Genomic DNA, 18901 nt, shown 5'->3' with positions numbered 1-18901 from the left:
GATTTGAGCAGGGTTTTATGAAAGGAAAACAGGAAACTTGAAAAACCCAGGAAAAGATGAAGAGGCCCCTGCAGGAGAGGGAAGCACACATGGCCGGGCAGAAAACGGGAAGACCGGGAGCTCTCAGGTCACGAGAAACTTGGGTTCAAATTCAGGTTTTACTACACTTTGGCTGAGCCAGTTTGAAGAAATCTTCATTTCTATTTTGAAGATCAAATAAAGAGATAGAAAAGAAAGTGCTTTTTAAATTACAAACTAACAGCACTTGTTAGTCATTAAGGCCTTTCCAACCAGAAACCGTGAGCAGCAGCAGTTTACACCCTGGCCGCAAGCAGGGGCTCTGGAACCAGCAGATCGTGCTGGGACAAAAGCTGCCAATTCTCGGAGGGACTATCTCAGCCCGGATGGGAAGGAGCGGGCAGGCAACCCAGTCTACAACAGGGCTTTAATAGTAAAGCTACCAACAGGACTCCTTGGTTTCTCTGAAAGAGTATGTGACAATGATCCAACGAACTTCTTGGCTAACAAAGTAGCATATATTTTTTCCCCTTGCTTAAATGTCAAAACTCCAAAAGAACACATTGCAATTTATGCTACAGAGAATATCTTGATGTATTTGGTAAGTTATATTTGGTGGTTAAGGTGGTACATTTATTAGAAATGATTCTGCATTGCGGTAGGAATATTCTGACCTTCAAGTAAGGGCGTTCTGACACTAGGGTATCAAAGGCCTCATTATAAAATACCCTGACTGATTACTAACATACCAAACACAGAACCAAAAGCAGCAATATGAGACAAACCCTTTAAGTGCTGACATTTTTAGTCTTTTGAAAACTGTTACTGGAATATTTTTTAAATTACAGAAGTAACTCATAGTTCCTCATTCATGATCTTTAAAACATATATTTTATATATATATAAATAAATACATATTTATATATAAAATACATACAAATATATTTATATATATAAATGCAGACGTATATATTCATATATATATGTATGTATATAAAAGATAAAGCTGGTCTTCCACACCTACCGCTGACTTTTCAAACCTTGTTCATAACAAGACGCACAGTTTTTCAGAAATTATTTTAGAAGTTAGAAGTTTTGGTTAAAGCCTTGACCAAAATGTGTAAACACAAAGCTCAGAAATGTGTTATTTTAAGAAAAGCATTTACAAGCCCATGTTTTAACTTTTAAAAAGTCCCAGAACTGTAACTACAGGGTAATGTGCCTAATAGATCATACTGCTCTCCAATTTAATTTAAGCATTATACTTGTGCTAAAGCTCAGGCCACGTTCGCTACGCTAAGACACTCTCAGCCCACAGCACGCACTGAGAAGCATAGACCAGCGTTGGGGTTTCTTAACTTACAAGTATGTCTGGCCAGTGAGTAGTTGGATCCACCACTAGTCAAACCAAATCCTTCAGGAATCTGACTAGAGCTCCGAGGTCTGGTCAACAGTTTAGGAGGTTCAATTTCAGCACCAAATTCAGCTCCTATTACTCCTAGTAAAACAATAGCAGTGGCTTGCTTCCGTCTTTCCTCATAAGATGTGGAAATTTTTTTCATTTGTGGGACACTTGATAAGCAACCTGGAAACCAAAACACATGAACAGAAATTAAAAGACTGTCAGTACACACGATAAAAACATTCAAGACCGGCCATCCCCGAATGAACCGTCTTTCCAATGAGCAGCACTGAAACAACTGGCCATCCATGTGCAGAATGGACCTGGGTTTCCACCCCTCATGACATAAAAAGACGAGCTCAAAATCGATCACAGCCCCCAATACACAACTAAAACTGAATGACTTGCAGAAAAAATATAGATGAATATTTTCATGATTTGGGGTTAGGCAATGATTTCTTGGATATTATAGCAAAACATGAGGAATTTGGTAAATGTTTTCGAATTGAACTTCAATATTAAACACTTCTGAGCTTCCAATAACATAATCAGGAAAGTAAAAAAAAAAAGCACAGACTGAGAGAAAATACTGTCAAATTATAAATCTAAAACGAGACTGTACCCGGAATACATAAGGACCTCTTCTGACAACTCTATATTAAGAAAACCCAACTTTTAAAATGAGCAACTAATTTAAATAGACACTTCTCCAAAGATATATGAATGGCCAATATGCACATTAAAGCTACTCCCCATCACTGGTCATCAGGCAAATGCAAATGAAAACCTCAGGGAGACACCGTTTTACATCCATTAGAATGGCTACAATTAAAACGATAGACCACAACATGTATTGTTGAGCCTGTACAAATATTGAAACTCTCATGCATTCTTGGTGGGAATGTAAAATGATACAACTACTTTAGAAGATAGTTGGGTAGTTAGAGTTATAACATATGGCCCAGCAATCCCACTCCTAGGTATCTACCCAAGGGGAGTGAAAACACATGTACATATATAAAGACTTGTACGTGAAAGTGCAGGCTTCCCTGGTGGCCCAGTGGTAAAGAATCTGCCTGCCAATTCAGGAGATGCAGGAGACGTGGGTTCCATCCCTAGGTTGGGAAGACCCCCTGAAGAAGGAAATGGCAACCCACTCCAGTATTCTTGCCTGGAAAATTCCATGAACAGAGAAGCCTGGTGGGGTGCAGTCTATGCGGCTGCAAAGAGTCGGACACAACTGAGCAACTGAGCGTGCACAATGACTGTCTACAACAGCATTACCCGTAAGAGCCAAAAAGTAGAAACAACACAAGTCCACCAATCGTTAAATAGCTAAACAAAATGTGCTACATTCATCCAATAAAATATTATTCAGCAACAGAAACGAATGAAACATTAATACATGGTGCAATATGGATGTAAATACATGTACACAACCAATTTTATAAAATCCTAATATTTTCCATAGGAGTTTCAGATTTTTAAAAATAACTAATGTGAAAAAAAAAAATAACTAATGTGGATACAGCTAAAGTCTACTATGGGTTGTGTCTTGACTTTACTACACCTCTCTCTTACCCCAGAGGTCACCATGATTCTGACCTTATCAAATTTTTTTTTTATCTATTATATAACCATATCAATGTTACCTGAATTGTATACTTTCTTGCCTTGAACCATGCCGGCATTCCATCCATAAACTCTGGGTATATGCATGAATGAAAACCAGTAGGTAGGTAGGTAGGTAGGTAAACAGGCCAATAGACAAACTCTGAACTAAATTTGCTCATAGAGTTTTTTGAGTGTATGTCCATGGGTAAGATTGAACTATTTTCTTTCCATGTACTATTCCTGTTGGCCCTTGGTAGCAATATAATACAAGCCTCCAAAACTGGGTTAACTTTCACTCCCCAGTACTCTGAAAACAGTTAGAGAATCACTGAAGTTAGATGGAATTATTTACAGTTATCAGGGCCTCTGGGCTTCCCTGGCGGCTCAGATGGTAAAGAATCTGCCTGCAATGCAAGAGACTCAGGGTTCAATCCATGGGTCAGGAAGATCCCCTGGAGAAAGGAAAGGCTACTTGCTCCAGTATTCTTGCCTGGAAGATCTCATGGACAGAGGAGCCTGGTGGGAGACAACTCAGGGGGTCGCAAAGAGTCAGACACAACTGAGGGACTACCGCTAACAGCACCTGTGTCTCAGGATGACCGTCTTCTGGAGTCAGGAAGCAGCAGACGCAGGGGTGGGGAAGGTGTAGGGTGGATGAAAGAATATTTTTGTTGTTGTTAGGAATTCATTTTCTGGAATAACTATTTGGCTTGATTTTCTACTAAATTCTTGAATCATTTCAGATAGCTTACCATTTTAGAATTATCCATTTCATCCAAGTTTTTACATGTGTTGGTCTGAAGTTACTTAAACTGTTCTCTGTGATTAAATCTCACTTGTATCAGTTGCTATGAATTCTTATCAGCATTGTTTACTGGTGCCCAGTTGCTCAGTTGTGTCTGACTCTTTGCAACCCCGGGACTATAGCCCGCCAGGTTCCTCTGTGCATAGAATTTTCCAGGCAAGAACACTGAAGTGGGTTGCCACTTTCTACTCCAGGGGAAGGGGACTTTCCTGACCCAGGGACTGAACCCATATTTCTTGCACCTCCTACACTGGCAGGTGGATTTTTTGTTTGTTTGTTTGTTTGACCACTAGCGCCACCTGGGAAGCGTGCTGTTTACTTGCGCCTTCTCTAATTTCCCTGCCCTCTTGATCAGTTCTTCTAGAAATACACTATCAGATTTCCAAAAATACTCTGGTTTTGATCTTACTGTTTCATTGCTTTCTATTTCACTCATTTCTGCTGTTACTGTTACTCTCTCTCCTTCCTCCCACTTTCTTTAGGTTTTCTATTCTTTCTTTTTGTTTCTAGGTTCCCAGATTGAATGCAACTCACTTCATTATTTTCTATTATGTTTAACAGAGCGAGTCACATAGTGAGCATCCATTTTCCTCTTCTCCTTTAATAATACAACCTCGATTTTGACTGAGTAGCAATGTATTCATATTCTTTCAATATTCTTGCAGGAACTGAGAAAGCCTGGCATTACATATTTTAAGTTCTCCTTGCTCAGAGGAGCCAAAGCCTGCTTCTGAAGGGCAGCTAATCGTTTCAGTCGAGTTTACTGCATTTCTATTCTGTTACTTGTCCACAAAGATATCTATCTTTCTTGAGCCTAATTATGCCTTGTTGGTTTTCTATCTGAATATTTTATCCATCATAGCTATACATGGGGTACAGAGGGATTTCAAAGGCAAACTTCTGGAGCCATCTTGATTGGAAGCTGTCTGTCTTTCTAATTTTAACCCATCCAGTTTTTCTGGTCTCTTTCAGCCCACTGTTCTATGCATTAATTAAACCAATACAATGAAGGGCCCTCGGAGCAGTTTGGCAACTAAGAAATTAGCAGCAGGGGCTTCAGAATACTTTTAGATATCTTTATTTTGTCTCTGTGGGTCTTCTTCCTTTGTTATTCTATACTACTGCAAGAAAGACAAGGAGATGACAACAGGGAGGGTTTACGGGGTACCAAACACAAGCCGTCTTCGTACAGCAACCTGAAGAATTTTAATGTTAGGCTACTGGAAAGCCGTCAAACAGTTCTGTATAAGCTGGCGTCATGAGATTCCTGGTCAGGGAGATAACGATAGCCGTAGCATGGAAGGTGATGGTGGTGGTGGTTTAGTCGCTAAGTCGTGTCCGACTCACTGCGACCCCATGGACTGTACCCTGCGAGGCTCCTCTGTCCGTGAGATTTCCCAGGCAAGAATACTGGAGTGGGTTGCTCTTTCCTTCTCCACTGGAATTTCCTGACCCAGGGATCGAACCTGGGTCTCTCTCGCATTATAGGCGGTCTCCTGTATTGTAAGTGGATTCTTTACCGACTGAGCCACCAGGGAAGCCCCAGCATGGGAAGGTAGATTGGGAGGTAAAACAAGATTGGTGTCAAGTAGAATCAAACGATGGCTGATGCAACGATCAAGTGGAGGAGAGTGAGTAGCAGTGTTGGCAGAATTCACAATCCATCCCATCAGCGAACCATTCATCACATGAGAATGGAGGATCTAGTGTCTGCATGGCATTATGCAAATGTGAACTAATGAATTGATATGGGAAGAATTAAGATAAATGAATAGGGATGAGAAAAGCAAAGTCCCCATCCCCACTGAACTTAAAGGCGACTAAACAGGAATTACAAGTGTAACGGTGACAAAACCAGTAGGAACTTCATGGTCTAAGAGAACAGTATGTGTAAGAACCTAAAGCATAAAGGAACTTGCTGATTTCTACCCATTTGCAAGGATAGGTAACTGGGCGGGAACGCTGTCGAGAAGGGAAAGGTAAGAAATGAGCGCAAATCACAGACGACTCTACTGGTCATATTCCCATTGTTCAGTCCTTTGAACAGTGGAACTTAGGGTTTTAGAAAACCACTCTGAGTGTGTATGAAGAATGCTGGATATGAGGTGATCAATAAAGAGGGTATTGTAGAAATCAAAGCGACAGGTTAAGGTTGGTTTGCTGTTGAGATGTTAAATAGGAGATGCAGAGATGTGGATGGCTTCCAGATCCATGGTGAGCTCTGGGTAGTTGATAGAAAACACTGCAGAAAGATATTAGATATCATGCTCTGAATTCTTTTAAAAATCCAAATTAACTGAAACAAAAGTAAAACAAAATTTTTAAAGCCCCTGCAAGAGAGATAGGTCTGGTCTTTCTAGAAATTAAATTAAATTAAAAAAACAAAACAAAACACACAACACTTAGAGCACAAAGCTTCTTAGAATACTTAAATTCCACTTATTTAGCTCTGCTGAAGGCAGAGTAGGATGTGGGCTGAATCTAAGAAATGGAAATGGCAAGACAGTATAAGAGTCGGAAAGGAATCACTGAGTAAGAGAGTGGCATTAAAGTACTTAAGGAAAAAAGGGGGATTAGTTATTAAGGTGGTAACATCAAAGAGTAGTTATTGTTTATTTGGAGTCGAAGAAAAGTCTGGTGCAATTGAGAACACAAAAGATTTGTTCCTGTCATTGTTACAGTTTCTTAGCTTCTGCATGTTACATTTTACTGTTTTTTCAAAAAAAGTTAATTTAGGAAATTTGCCAATAAAGCATGTATAGAAAGACAAAATCTTATATATCTCCCTTATGCATGAGACAACAGAGAACAGATTTATCTTTAAAACTATTCTAATTTTTTCATATAAAATTTTATTTATCATTTTCCTAATTTGCTTTATTTTGTTGTGGTGTATTGCAAATCATACACAGGCTGCTTTATGATAACATTCACCAATGTTACAAAATTATAACTTCCAACACCATGTTAAGTCATATTTCATGAACTAACATTTTTTATAAAAAGTCTCAATTATAAGGTTTAAAAATATTTTCATAATATAGCTATGTCTTCAAATCAGACACTGTAGTACGCATTTCTGTTTCTTCATGGATGTTTTTTCTGATTTTTTTTAAGACAAAGGAGGAAATGTTAGTAAAAGTATTAGCATATTCATGTGAGTACAGATTCAAAGTATGACACTGATCTGTGATAGTTTATACTAATCAAAGGGGGAAGACACCCTAAAAGCTCAACCACAGTAAAAAGGAAGAGAAATCAATAATCCCTGCCTCTGGTGTTTAGAAGGATGAAAATGGACCCTAATTCCAGACAAAGTGATATGTAATAGTTTGATCATCTATACCTCAGTACATGCAATTAAAGCCAACTTTATTTCTGGGGAGGGACAGACAGGAGGAGTAAGAGCTGGGTGCCACGGCATCTAGATTCAAGGAGCACGCATTTTATTCTTTGCATAGTCTTCTGAATCAGGAAGCCAGCCCAGCTCCCCTCCCCCCGAGGCTCAGCAAGAGCATGCTCCGTGACAATAGTTCAAAGGAAGGCTCTATTCTGCCCTCGCGCTGATTGTTCTGTCAGCTGACCTCTGCAGAAGGGAATTGCTAACCGCTGCCCGGCTCCTCAGCTGACAAATGAATGATCGCGGCTCCATCTATTTTCACTATGGCTGCCTCTAGCCCAGGTGCTCAGACAGAGAGCCCGGTGTGACATCTTAGATCAAGATGAATTGGCACAAACTCCTGATCCAAGATTGTTTTATACCATTTAATTTAGTTTCTTCCCCTGCCTGGATGAGCACAGCTCTGGTTATGGATTTCTATTCTAATGTACTGAAGCAGGCCCTGAAAGAAGCCAATGAAGCAGCTGCCGGAGCAGGGGGCTGCGGGGATACTGATCAATAGGCAAGGCATTGACCCAGCCGGTCAGCCTCCGCAGCGGCCGCGGCTCCGAGGGGCGGGGGCGCGAGGCACACATGGCCCGCTTCCATAGGAAACGAAACAACAGGGGCATTTGGAGGGCCCCACCTCCAGCCCGGGCCCCCACCTTTGCTAGGCTCCTTTTGTTGAATTACCTCAATCTTGTCCTAACTCTCACTCCTCCAAGAGAAGGAATTGAGACTTTGGGGAAGTTTTGCTAATGTTCTTTCAAACCGCCCTGGGTAATTTTAATTCTTTAGCTAGCAGCAAGAATCATAACAGGTGCCCTCTGCTAAGTGGCCAAAATAGGAAATCTTAATTAGCTGTCAAGTACCCCACTTGGTGTAATTTAAAGTTTGGCATTGGCACAGCCTCCTAAGAACGCTGTCCAACTGGCTGGGAACACTACTGATGCTGAAATTCCATGGTATGTAATTTTTATCAGCACTCAGGTCTGAAAAGATGATAGCTCTTTGTTAACATGGACAGAAGTCTGGACAGGGGAGGGATCCCCTAAAAGAGACACTGACTGATTAGCAAACGTCTAAGGTGATCGAGGCCCATCTCCACTACTATTCTAACGACCACCTAACAATTTCTGATTCTTTAATTTTTTTCAAATTTGGAAACATTGAAAATCACTGGCTTTGCTTGTGTTTTCTTCTAAATAATACAAGATATACACAATTAACTGCAATGCTTTCCTACAAATAAACAGACAACCAAATGGGAGATTCTGAGATATTAAAAAATAAAATAATTCTGCAAAAGTAGATCTTTCTACAGTTTCATTTGTCTCATGAAAATTTGGTGTTTTTTCACAGAGACATGGCTCCATTTAATCATGCTAAAGGGTGACATGGAGATCCATTTTCTTGACAGGACGGTTGATCACCCTATCACAGTAAGAAAATTAATACCTTCAACTAGCCCTGTGTGGAAAACAGAAGCTACATGCAATGGTAAAGGACATCAATGTTCTGCATTTGAAGCTGCAAACAGAATACTTGTTCTGTGTGAAAATAATGTTTCCTCATTATTGGGTGGCTTTAAACAAAATATGAGCCTTTGATTTTATTAAAACAACCATTTAATTCATACAGTGTTCCTTAAAAGTACATAATTGTCTTTAGATTTAACATAATTGACTCTAGATTTCCAGGAGCAGGAGTAAACCCTTTCCTTACAGCTTAACTAGAACACAGGTAAAATATTTGAGAAGTTTAAGCTATTTAAAGGGCTGTGAGATATTGATTACTTCATTTAAAAAGCAGTCAGAGAGTGCAACTGAGAGGTCAAGATAAATTTAACAGTTTGAAGCACTTTACTAAATAACTCTAAAGATCATGTTAATTGGCTTTGTGCAGTTTCAGGGTAAAATTAATTTTATCCTAGCTTACAATAAAAGGATTAAAAGACATATTAAGTTCTTCAGTTTTAACTGGAATAGGAATCAATGGATTTGAATTAAGGCTAACGGCGGTTTTATGAGAGATGGCCTACCAGCAGACACTTTATATCTGCTATTAGCCATGTATTGATGGGGTGCTATTATTGTATTAGGTATTAAAACCTTTGAGAAGAAGATACCACCAATTACTACTCTGAGAATATACTTTAAGAATTGGGTGATTTGACCTGGAAAAACTGTACATCAAAAATTTGATTCTCTGTTTAGGGTTCAGTATCAGGTGCTTATTATAACTGACTTATCTATGTTACAATATCTATAATTCTAGTAAAAATTAATGAAATGATGCAGTTAAATTCAATAGAATTCACATCAATAATATAACTATATTTAAAACTATATCAAGAGCATATCAGTAGGGTTTTTTCAAACCAAAACATTACATCCAGATTAATTTTAGCATACTGATGGTATGTCAGAAATTCCTGGCAATAACAGAGTCCAAGTAACACTCATAATAATACAAATATATTCTGAATTCGATATAAATTTTAATATACTCTAAAACATCACTCTCAAAATTCAGAAATGTCTATTATAATAAAATGAAAATACAATTAAAAATTTTTTCTTCACTCTTTCATTATTTAATAATATGTTTGGAACTACATCATAGAAAAACAAATTGCTTTTACTATGCACTGCCTAGCAAAGCAAAAAATACAACTTGTAGTTATTAAGGTATATGTGTTATATATTAATAAGGGCTTTGTAAGCCTTTATGGGAATGATTGGGAAAAAGTAAACTGCAAGGTCTCACAGCAGAAAACTATTTAAAGGGCAGCAGGTAAAGACTATTTATAATACTAATTCGGATTAAGCTAGAATGTAGTTTCTGTTGTAGCTCTTTACAACTCTTTTGTTTGCAATAAAGTGTATTTGCTAATATAAGGTTATGATTGATTATTAAAGAACAACAGTAAATTTAGCAAAGTGAACTTTGTTCATATCGGCAATCTTAAAGACAAAAGAACTTTCAGAATTGAGACATATGATTTACTATTTACAGTGTGCAGCTCTGCAAATATTACCCAATAAAATTATAAAATTTTTTTCTTTTTTCAGACAAGTAAAATATTCTTCTGAATTTTCATTTTTATCTGTTTCTCTTTTCTCAGTCCCAATGACATATTAAACATGATGTGGTATTGTTAACAGATATTATGAAAAACATAAAATTGTATATTAAGTAGAGTTTAAAACAGTACAGGACAATGAAACATGTCAAATGGAAATATATTTTAATATATTTCTGAACAGAAACAAAAGAACCTAAGAAAAGCTAGATCTTCAAATGTGAGTTGAGTTCTAACTGTTTCTGAGAGGTACTTCAATCAAAATAATTTCAACTTACTTCTGACTACTATCTAAATTGATATATCTACTTGCCTAATGGAATATTAATTTATTTTTAAGATATGCTTTTTAAATAATCATTATACAATGCTAATAAAAAATGTTAATTTTACAATACATATACACATTGGAGTACATAATTATATGTACACACACAAGTATAGAACATTTTTAGCTTTAATGTCTTGATACCCTCAGCTAAAACTGTATTTTTGAGATTTTAAAATGAATAATGTATGTTTTAAGTCATACTGAGAAAAATATTGGCCCTCAGTGGAATTTTTACAATTATAAATAAATTGTTCCCACACATTTAGCCAGAATATTTTCCATAGCTACTGACTGCTATTCTTAGGGTTGCTTAAGACTGGATAAAGCACAGCACAAAAAAAATGTCAAATTTTACTCTATATGCAACTGTAATCTTCTAAATAAGCTTTATTAGCAATATTTTTAAATAAGCAAAAATCTTTTGTTATTTATTTTTAAGACAATTTGGTTTTAAAAAGGTATAGCATTCCAAAATTAGATTTCAGCTATCCAGTATAACTACAGCTCTTAGTTGAATACTTCAAACATGCATTTGTTAAGTGGGAACAGAAAAAGACATAGATTGGTAACATTCCAGCATGAGATAAAGAATTGAAAGGTCTCACTCTCTTTGGTGGTGAATCCAGGTTTCATAAGCTGACTCTATGAATCCATGCCACTGAAAATATATGTAATTAAGTTCCTTAAGCCATAAGCTTTTATATGAATGTTACATATTATTTGCACTTTTGTTGGCACGGCTTACAACACAGCAACATCTTTCAACTTTTACAAAATGTGGCAAATAAATTTTGTTGATATGGAAAAACAAAATGGCAAATGGTTCTATGGCCAACGTGTAAATTTCTACCTGTGCTTCTGAAGTAAATAAAATAAAACATGAAAGTTTTTGAATCTCCCTCTCTCCTTGGCGGGGGCAGGGGAAGAGGGGGGATGTATTGATTAAAAAGCAAACATGGGGAACTTCAACATTTAGTTCCAAACTCTCACGTTATCACCAAAGCTGGTGTTGCCGGCGTGTGTGAAGAAAACGCTCCGTATCAGCCGTCACTCCCACTATTGCATTACCAACACTTTCCAGTTGCCCTGGGGCACCCCTGCCAGTGTTCCCCTCACACCTACTGACGCAGCATACGGAAGCTGCTTCCCGAAGGTGTGGGGCCTTTGCTGTTTTTGTTGCTGCTGCTCCAGTTCCCCCCTCACTTGAAAACCGAAGCAAACAAACATGCCGTTAATTTGCATGCACGCTCGATAGCCCCCCCTGCTGGACCACAATAGGTTCTGCAAACGCAGGCATCCTGCTGAGGCTGCTGATTAAGCCATTTTAAAACAGTGCCTCGCGCACGTAGATCGCGCACGTAGATGTGCTGTGTGTGCGAGCATTTGACAAAATACTTCAAGTCTGTTTTCTACAAAATAAGATAAAAGCAAAAGAAAGGAACACTCCAAAATGATCTTCTTTTTCAAAGGAAATTTAACGTCACCACTATCTTAGGGGTACGCCAATTATTTTGATAGTAAGAAACCTTAAGCTTTGAGAGCAACTTGCATGTTTTTCAGAGCAATTCTTGTAACAATTTATCATTCCTAACACAGACAAGTTCTACACTTAATTTCCACAAACAGCATTACCTTATTTTTCTCTTTACTGTCTACCTGATCATCAAAAATCCATTTATTTCCTTTTACTTTTAGTGCAAACATTCTCATTTTGGGAGAAAATCCGATTTAAAAAATTCCAAATATCCATCTAAGGCATGTATGTAATCAGGAATCTTGCAGCTAAAAATTATCAAGAATAATGTTCAATCCTTGGTTCACTTTGCCTTTCAAGGGTGAATCTGAGATACAGGTCAAGTTTTAAAAACCACAGATTGTAACATTAAGAAGACCATTATTTGCTTTTTCATAAGGAAAGAAATATTTCAGAATGGTGGTTTGTGGCTTGTAAAATTACACAAATCTGAAAATACAGCAAATAATTCTTCATTTTTTCAGGTGTTTGAAAAATTGTTTCTTTAACAACAATTAATGTTTAGAAAAAGGCAACTTCTGCAATGAGATTTACTTGTAGAAATACTGGAATAGACATGATGATGTGTTTCTTTAAACGATCAGATGGAACACGTGAGACAACATTTGGTGGCCTGTTAGAACACATTCTGTGAAGATTTCATATATGTGCATTACAGCACATGGAGAAACAAACTGTTACACCTGAGGGCATTCTTTTTCATAAAGTGACAAGTTATTTTTCTTATTCATAAAGTGACAAGTTATTTGTCCGACTCATCTGTAACACGTTTTCAGCTAGGTAATGTCTATCAATTCAGTGAGATAAAACCAGATCAAAAGGAATAACTGCCTTGTTCTACCTAGGAGAGGTTAACGAGTATATCTGTTCATTTATAAGAAGTATTTGCAGTATTCATATTTTTGAACTAATATACATTTGATCACAATAATTTAACAATGACACGTCACTAAAAGTTACCATTTAAAATGTTTCTTTAAAATAAATTAGAACTTCTAAGGGATTTCTTGCTATTATTTTTCTCAGTAGATTACAATGTTTTCTCTAATTTTGAGAAATATTTACTTATTCACATGCTATTTTTTTTCTTCTGCTTTCTTCACTCTAAGTGTTAAGCAGAAGTAATAAAGCACAGTCAGGTGCAACAGAGAATCTTGGGAATTAATGACCACACCTTTGAAATAATAGCAGATCTGGGAAAATGGGTCGTAGTGAAGCTGCAAGTAAAGTTTTATAGTAAAGACTTTAATAACCTAGTGCACAATTAGCAGAAATACATATGATTTTATCTTTTTAAAAGCATCAGGTGAGTTATTAAAATCTGATATAGACTAACATACAATTCCTAACAACTAAATATAGAAACTTAAAGGAGAAATCAAATAAGAAGAGAAAGCGATAAGTAAAGAAATTTAAAGGAGAAATAAAAAGGTCAAATATATCTTTGACTTTTTACTTACTAATCATATTAATGATCAAAAAAGCAAAGCTTTGAAAAAGGAAAAAGCAAATAAGCACAAATTAACTAAGCATTAGTACTAACAGTCTAAAATCCATTGACAAAATAAACCATAACCCCAAACTGTTAAGAATACACTCATTATTAGCCCGAACCTATAGAAAAAGGAGACCTCCTATAGCCTAAGGAATACACATGTGTAAATGACATATTAGCACGTTTTTTTCTAAAGAGACTTCTAACTAGTTTCAGAGAGCTTTAAAGAAAAAGAAAACCTGAATTGCTTAAATCGCTACAAAGGACTTTAATTTCTGATCTCCACACATTTATGCTTTCATCATTTTTTAAGCTATATGTAGAGAGAAGAATTATGTGCCTTTTAAATTATCACAGATAATATTTAAATTATTTTACATTTTCTCATTTTATGACAGGGATAACTAGTCTATCAACTGGCTCTAGTTGTTATTTGCCAAATGCTTTTGTCACAGACCTTTTTTTTTTCTGTTTACATGACTTCTTTTATTATGTACCTTCTCAAATAAGCTTGAAAGTGAAAGTGTTAGTTGCTCAGTCATATCTGACTCTTTGAAACCCCAGGGACTGCAGCCTGCCAGGCTCCTCTGTCCATGAAATTCTCCAGGCAAGAATACTAGAGTGGGTAGCCATTCCCTTCTCCAGGGGATCTTCCAGACCCAGGGATAGAACCCGGGTCTCCTGCATTGCAGGTAGATTCTTTACTATCTGAGCCACCAGATATGTTCTTTCACATATTTGTGGTATGTGATTTCCTATCAATTAGTTAATTCCATTTGTAATCTGACTCTGAGTTGCCTATCTTGCACATATCAAACTAAAACAGCCTTTGAGTCTTGAGTTTTGGCAAAATCCTTCCAATGTTTAACCGGAAAATTAAGCATATACACTTAGACATCCTGGATATTGAAGTCATTGATTAGTTACAACTACGGATTGTGAGAAGCTAGCACTCCGTAAGTGAACACTGAGAGCAAAGTTCAACGTCAGCCTGTGCATGCACGCGTTCAGACGGTCAGGTTTTTAAGAGGCCATGCTATTTTAAGGACTGTTTAAAAAAACAAGCAAACAAACAAAAAAAAAACCTACTCCTGCTACATGATAACACATAATAATTTCCTCAAAATTTTACCTGACTCACTCAGATCATTAGGTTACTCAGGAGTTGTGAAGAGATAGCTTTATAATCTTCTCTTATTTATTAAGACAGAAAGTTCCATATGTAAAAACCTAGAAAATACATATATATTGATGCTTCATGCTTATGATTTTTCTCAAATAAAACTGTTTCTCCTAGTGTAGCAAAATAAAAAAGGAATATTTTTCTAATAGTTTACACAATGTTTTAGATTTCTACAAAATACTGTTCTAATGACATAATTATGTGGTATATAATCACTTTTCTTTTACAAAAGCAGAGAAGCCATCAAGAATTTAAGGGCAAAGGAAACACACCAGAAGTAGCATGTGTAAAAACATCTCCTAGGGCCACGGGTAGATGACTGAGAGTGGGAAATTTCAGAATTTTAGAGAAAAGGGGGATCACAGAGTTCTTCAAACCACACAGACCCACACTTCATAGATAAGGAAGGTCAGATAGGTTAAGTGTCGCAGTGACAAGGTGAAGGGCGCAGAGAGTGGGCACTCACGGCATCACTCCAGATTATCTAGACTCTTCCTTGGTTTAAGTCAATGTTTTGTTGCATAGAAACTAGTTAATATCTGACACCTGCTCCAAGATAAATCTATATTAGGTATCTTCAAATGCTACATAATATAAAACATTTTTTAAAAATTTAATGAGAAAATAAAATTCATAGTTAGAAAAAAGTCAAAATAAGGTTTGGCCTATAGTATCTATTAATAATAATGTTATATTTATTTTCTACTGGGGTTGTCCATAACAAATGTAGAAATTTGGGGGAAGTTATTCTATCAAGCATATGAAGTAACTAGGTTAAAGTGGACTTTACATGGAATACATATATATGGCATATTGAAACATACTGAAAAAAATACAAAGTACTGAGCAATTGTTACATTATTGAATAATACATTATTTTAATATTTTGTCTTAGAAAAGTAATACTGTTTATGCTCAGTATATGGAAGAAAACACTAATTAAAAATACAACTTTAAGTTTTAGTTATCTCTACATAAGCCTCCATGTAAGTTAATGTCTATTATAAGCGAATATGCACAAATATTTTCCTAACTCACATACTGAATGCCAAATATTGCAAATAAACTCATGATCATTTCCAAAGTTCATGTCGTAATATCAGAGAACAGCTTACAGTCTCCATAAGGGTTAAAGACAATCATTTTCTACTGCATACTAGTGCTATTCTAAGCCGATAGTGTGTTTAAATCCACACCAATGAAATCAATACAGCACTGTTCTATTCAAGGTGAGACCAAATAAACCTGTCTGAAGCTTTGAGAAATAGGCTTTGCAGTATACTTTGAGTGCTAAATGCCTTTCAGTCCAGAGATCTGTCATTAAATAATCATTAGCCATCATTCACTCTTCCTAAAAAGCTTAACATCTAAACTTGTTCAGCACCCACTAAAGCATTAGTATAGACTACCAAGTAAGTACTCATTAGCACTTAGGGATGCTTTTCAACCACTCTGTTTTAACCATGTACTGTCTTATTCAAAAATACCCCCAAATATTAATACGTACTTACCACTAGCTTAGAGGATGATTTGTTCAAATGATTAGCAAAAAGGACATCAATATAGTGATCAGCCTCTTGGACAGCATGGCATAACCCAGAGAGTTACAATCTATTGTTTTCTGTCTGATTTAATCAAATAAAATCTGACGTCTTTCCTAGCATTCAGTATTATATATAATTCAGCACCACATACAAGCTGAACAAAATTAGGCTAATTACAGCAGAGAATTCATCAGGCAAGTAATCTTGGCTTTGATCTTGAATGCATTTTAAAATACTGCTTCTTTTATCAATGCTCTTCATATCTTTTTCAATATATAATCATCTCAGTCTCTGAGTATCAAATATAATGTGGTTCTGCATTATTTTAGGTATCATGAGGTACAGAGAAAATTAGGATGCATTTATCCTCTTTCTATTACCTGAAAGATTGAATAAATAATACAGAATGATCTATATTTAGTAATGTTTTTGGGCTGTATGTGTAAATTTGATGGTCAAGGTAATTTTCTCTGTACTTACATAAGTTAATTCTTGTACACTATTATACTAATCCTCTCAATTTCAAGCTAATATTAATGAAAATGTCATTTCTGAAAGACATTAATTCATTTTTCTTTTTTAAAAGCTCAAATAAAAATATATGGCCAGATACTTAGGATCTCATTTACAGTTTTACAACTTACCACTTTCAATATAGATTTCAACCTAAATGTGAGTCATGATATTATATGAACATTTTATTTAACTGGATGACATTTGATATCTTCTCAGGAATATTTAGATAACTAATTCTTTTAGCTTAATAACTTACTTTAGGTACTTTAAAATGTCAAATACACATAATAGAAATACAAACAGTAATAGACACACTTTCTAGTCTTTTAATTATCAGCCTATTTGATCTATGGCTTCTTCATTTTTTCTATCAATACCCCAAAATGAAGTTTCAGCTGCTAAGATACAAGCAAGTGTAACACTGCTTGGATAGCCTGGTAAATGTAGTAACATAATATTATATTTCAATGTAAAAAACAATTCAAGGCTCAGAAACTAAAGAAGGTTATATAAACCAAATCTCATCACAGATGATTTTTAATGGTCAAATTTTCCCTTACAGGTAGCACTGAAATATACTTTCAATATACCATGGAATATAAAACTCACCATTCCTTTTCACTTGTTAAGGTACATTGAGAGCTACATTGAGAAACTAAACAGTTAACTAAAAACCAGTAACAGTCTAGTCAATATAAAAAGGAGATACTTCTTTGGAAAAATTTTTTTAAAAGCTGTAAAACTAAAACTTATCAGCTTATGTAAAGTATAAAAGTGTAGTGTGCAGATAATAAGCGAAAAGGGCAATATTCAAAATCAGCATCAATATTATCTATATAAATTACACTTTCATAGAGAATTTTGAATCTCAAAGAAAAGCTGAAAAGCTTTACAGTAAATTAATAAAAACAGAAAGTTCTGCAATTATAACAATTTGCCAGAAAATGTAGTACTTTAAAAAAAATGTATAATCTACAAACGTTGTACCACTGGACTTGACTTTGACCTCACCCTCCTTGAAACAGGTAAACTCTTTCAGAATCCCAAGCAAGTTCCCTGTATATGTATGGCTAAGACCCTTTGCAGTCCACCCGAAAGTATCATAACATTGCTAGTTGGCCATACTCCAATATAAAATAAAAAGTTTTTTTTTAAAAGAGAACCTCAGGCAAATTCTCATTTTTTTCAATCTACAAAACACTGCTAGCAAAGTCAGCAAAGACTGACAAAGCATTTTCATCCCTTTCAGAATCTGTACCACGAATCTCTCACTGCTAATCCCTTACTGACTGCAGAATCAATATTTACACCATCTATTTGTACCAATCAACATTTATGCTACACTAAATTTTAAGTAATAAGTTTTATTTTTAATCACTACAATTGTTTAATTACTGTAAAACAAAACTGATTTATTATCTATACAATTAAATTTAGCCTTTTTTTTTAAGGTAAAAATAAGAAAAGGGATTTTATTTGCCTTCCTAACAATACAATTGTTTTGTATATACTAAACAACTACATTGTAAAAAAGAAACAAAATGCTGTTTTCAAATAATTCATGCCTTTAAAAATATGTTAGATTAACTGTTAATACAAAAACAGGATCAATAAAAGCAATTCATTCTTGACTCTCAAATCTCACTGGGTGCAGGTGAAACTTCAATAAAACCAGTACTCTTCTAGACTTTACATTTTGAAGCATGATTACTATTTTATTGAAAAGTATATAGGAGTAACAACACTATTTTAAATTACAGTCATTTTGAAACTAAGTTGCAACTTATACTGATTCCTGATGAATAGACTAGGTTCTTATTGGAAATCAATTGGAAGGTAGGTAAAATTAGATAGCCATGGTTACCAGAATATCAATAAGAGATAGCAATATACAATTCTAAGTGTTATGCTAAAGTAAAAAGAAAAGATGCTAAATTTTTAAGCAAATTAAATTAAATTAAAAGCAAATGTTTAAGATGCAAAATGTATTTCCAT

General features: G+C 35.6%; 1 protein-coding gene across 1 annotated transcript in view; it reads right to left on the bottom strand.

The window, feature by feature from the left end:
- Window positions 1-18901, bottom strand: part of WDR7 (WD repeat domain 7) — a 327399-nt gene that overhangs the window by 151765 nt on the left and 156733 nt on the right. Inside the window, exon 14 of the mRNA XM_043443687.1 lies at window positions 1382-1603. Within this exon, the coding sequence (XP_043299622.1) occupies window positions 1382-1603 (222 nt within the window). The remainder of the gene's footprint in view (window positions 1-1381; window positions 1604-18901) is intronic.

Source organism: Cervus canadensis, chromosome 23 (assembly GCF_019320065.1).
Source record: "Cervus canadensis isolate Bull #8, Minnesota chromosome 23, ASM1932006v1, whole genome shotgun sequence".
Lineage (NCBI taxonomy): Eukaryota > Metazoa > Chordata > Mammalia > Artiodactyla > Cervidae > Cervus > Cervus canadensis.
This window is presented reverse-complemented; position numbering and strand designations above follow the sequence as displayed.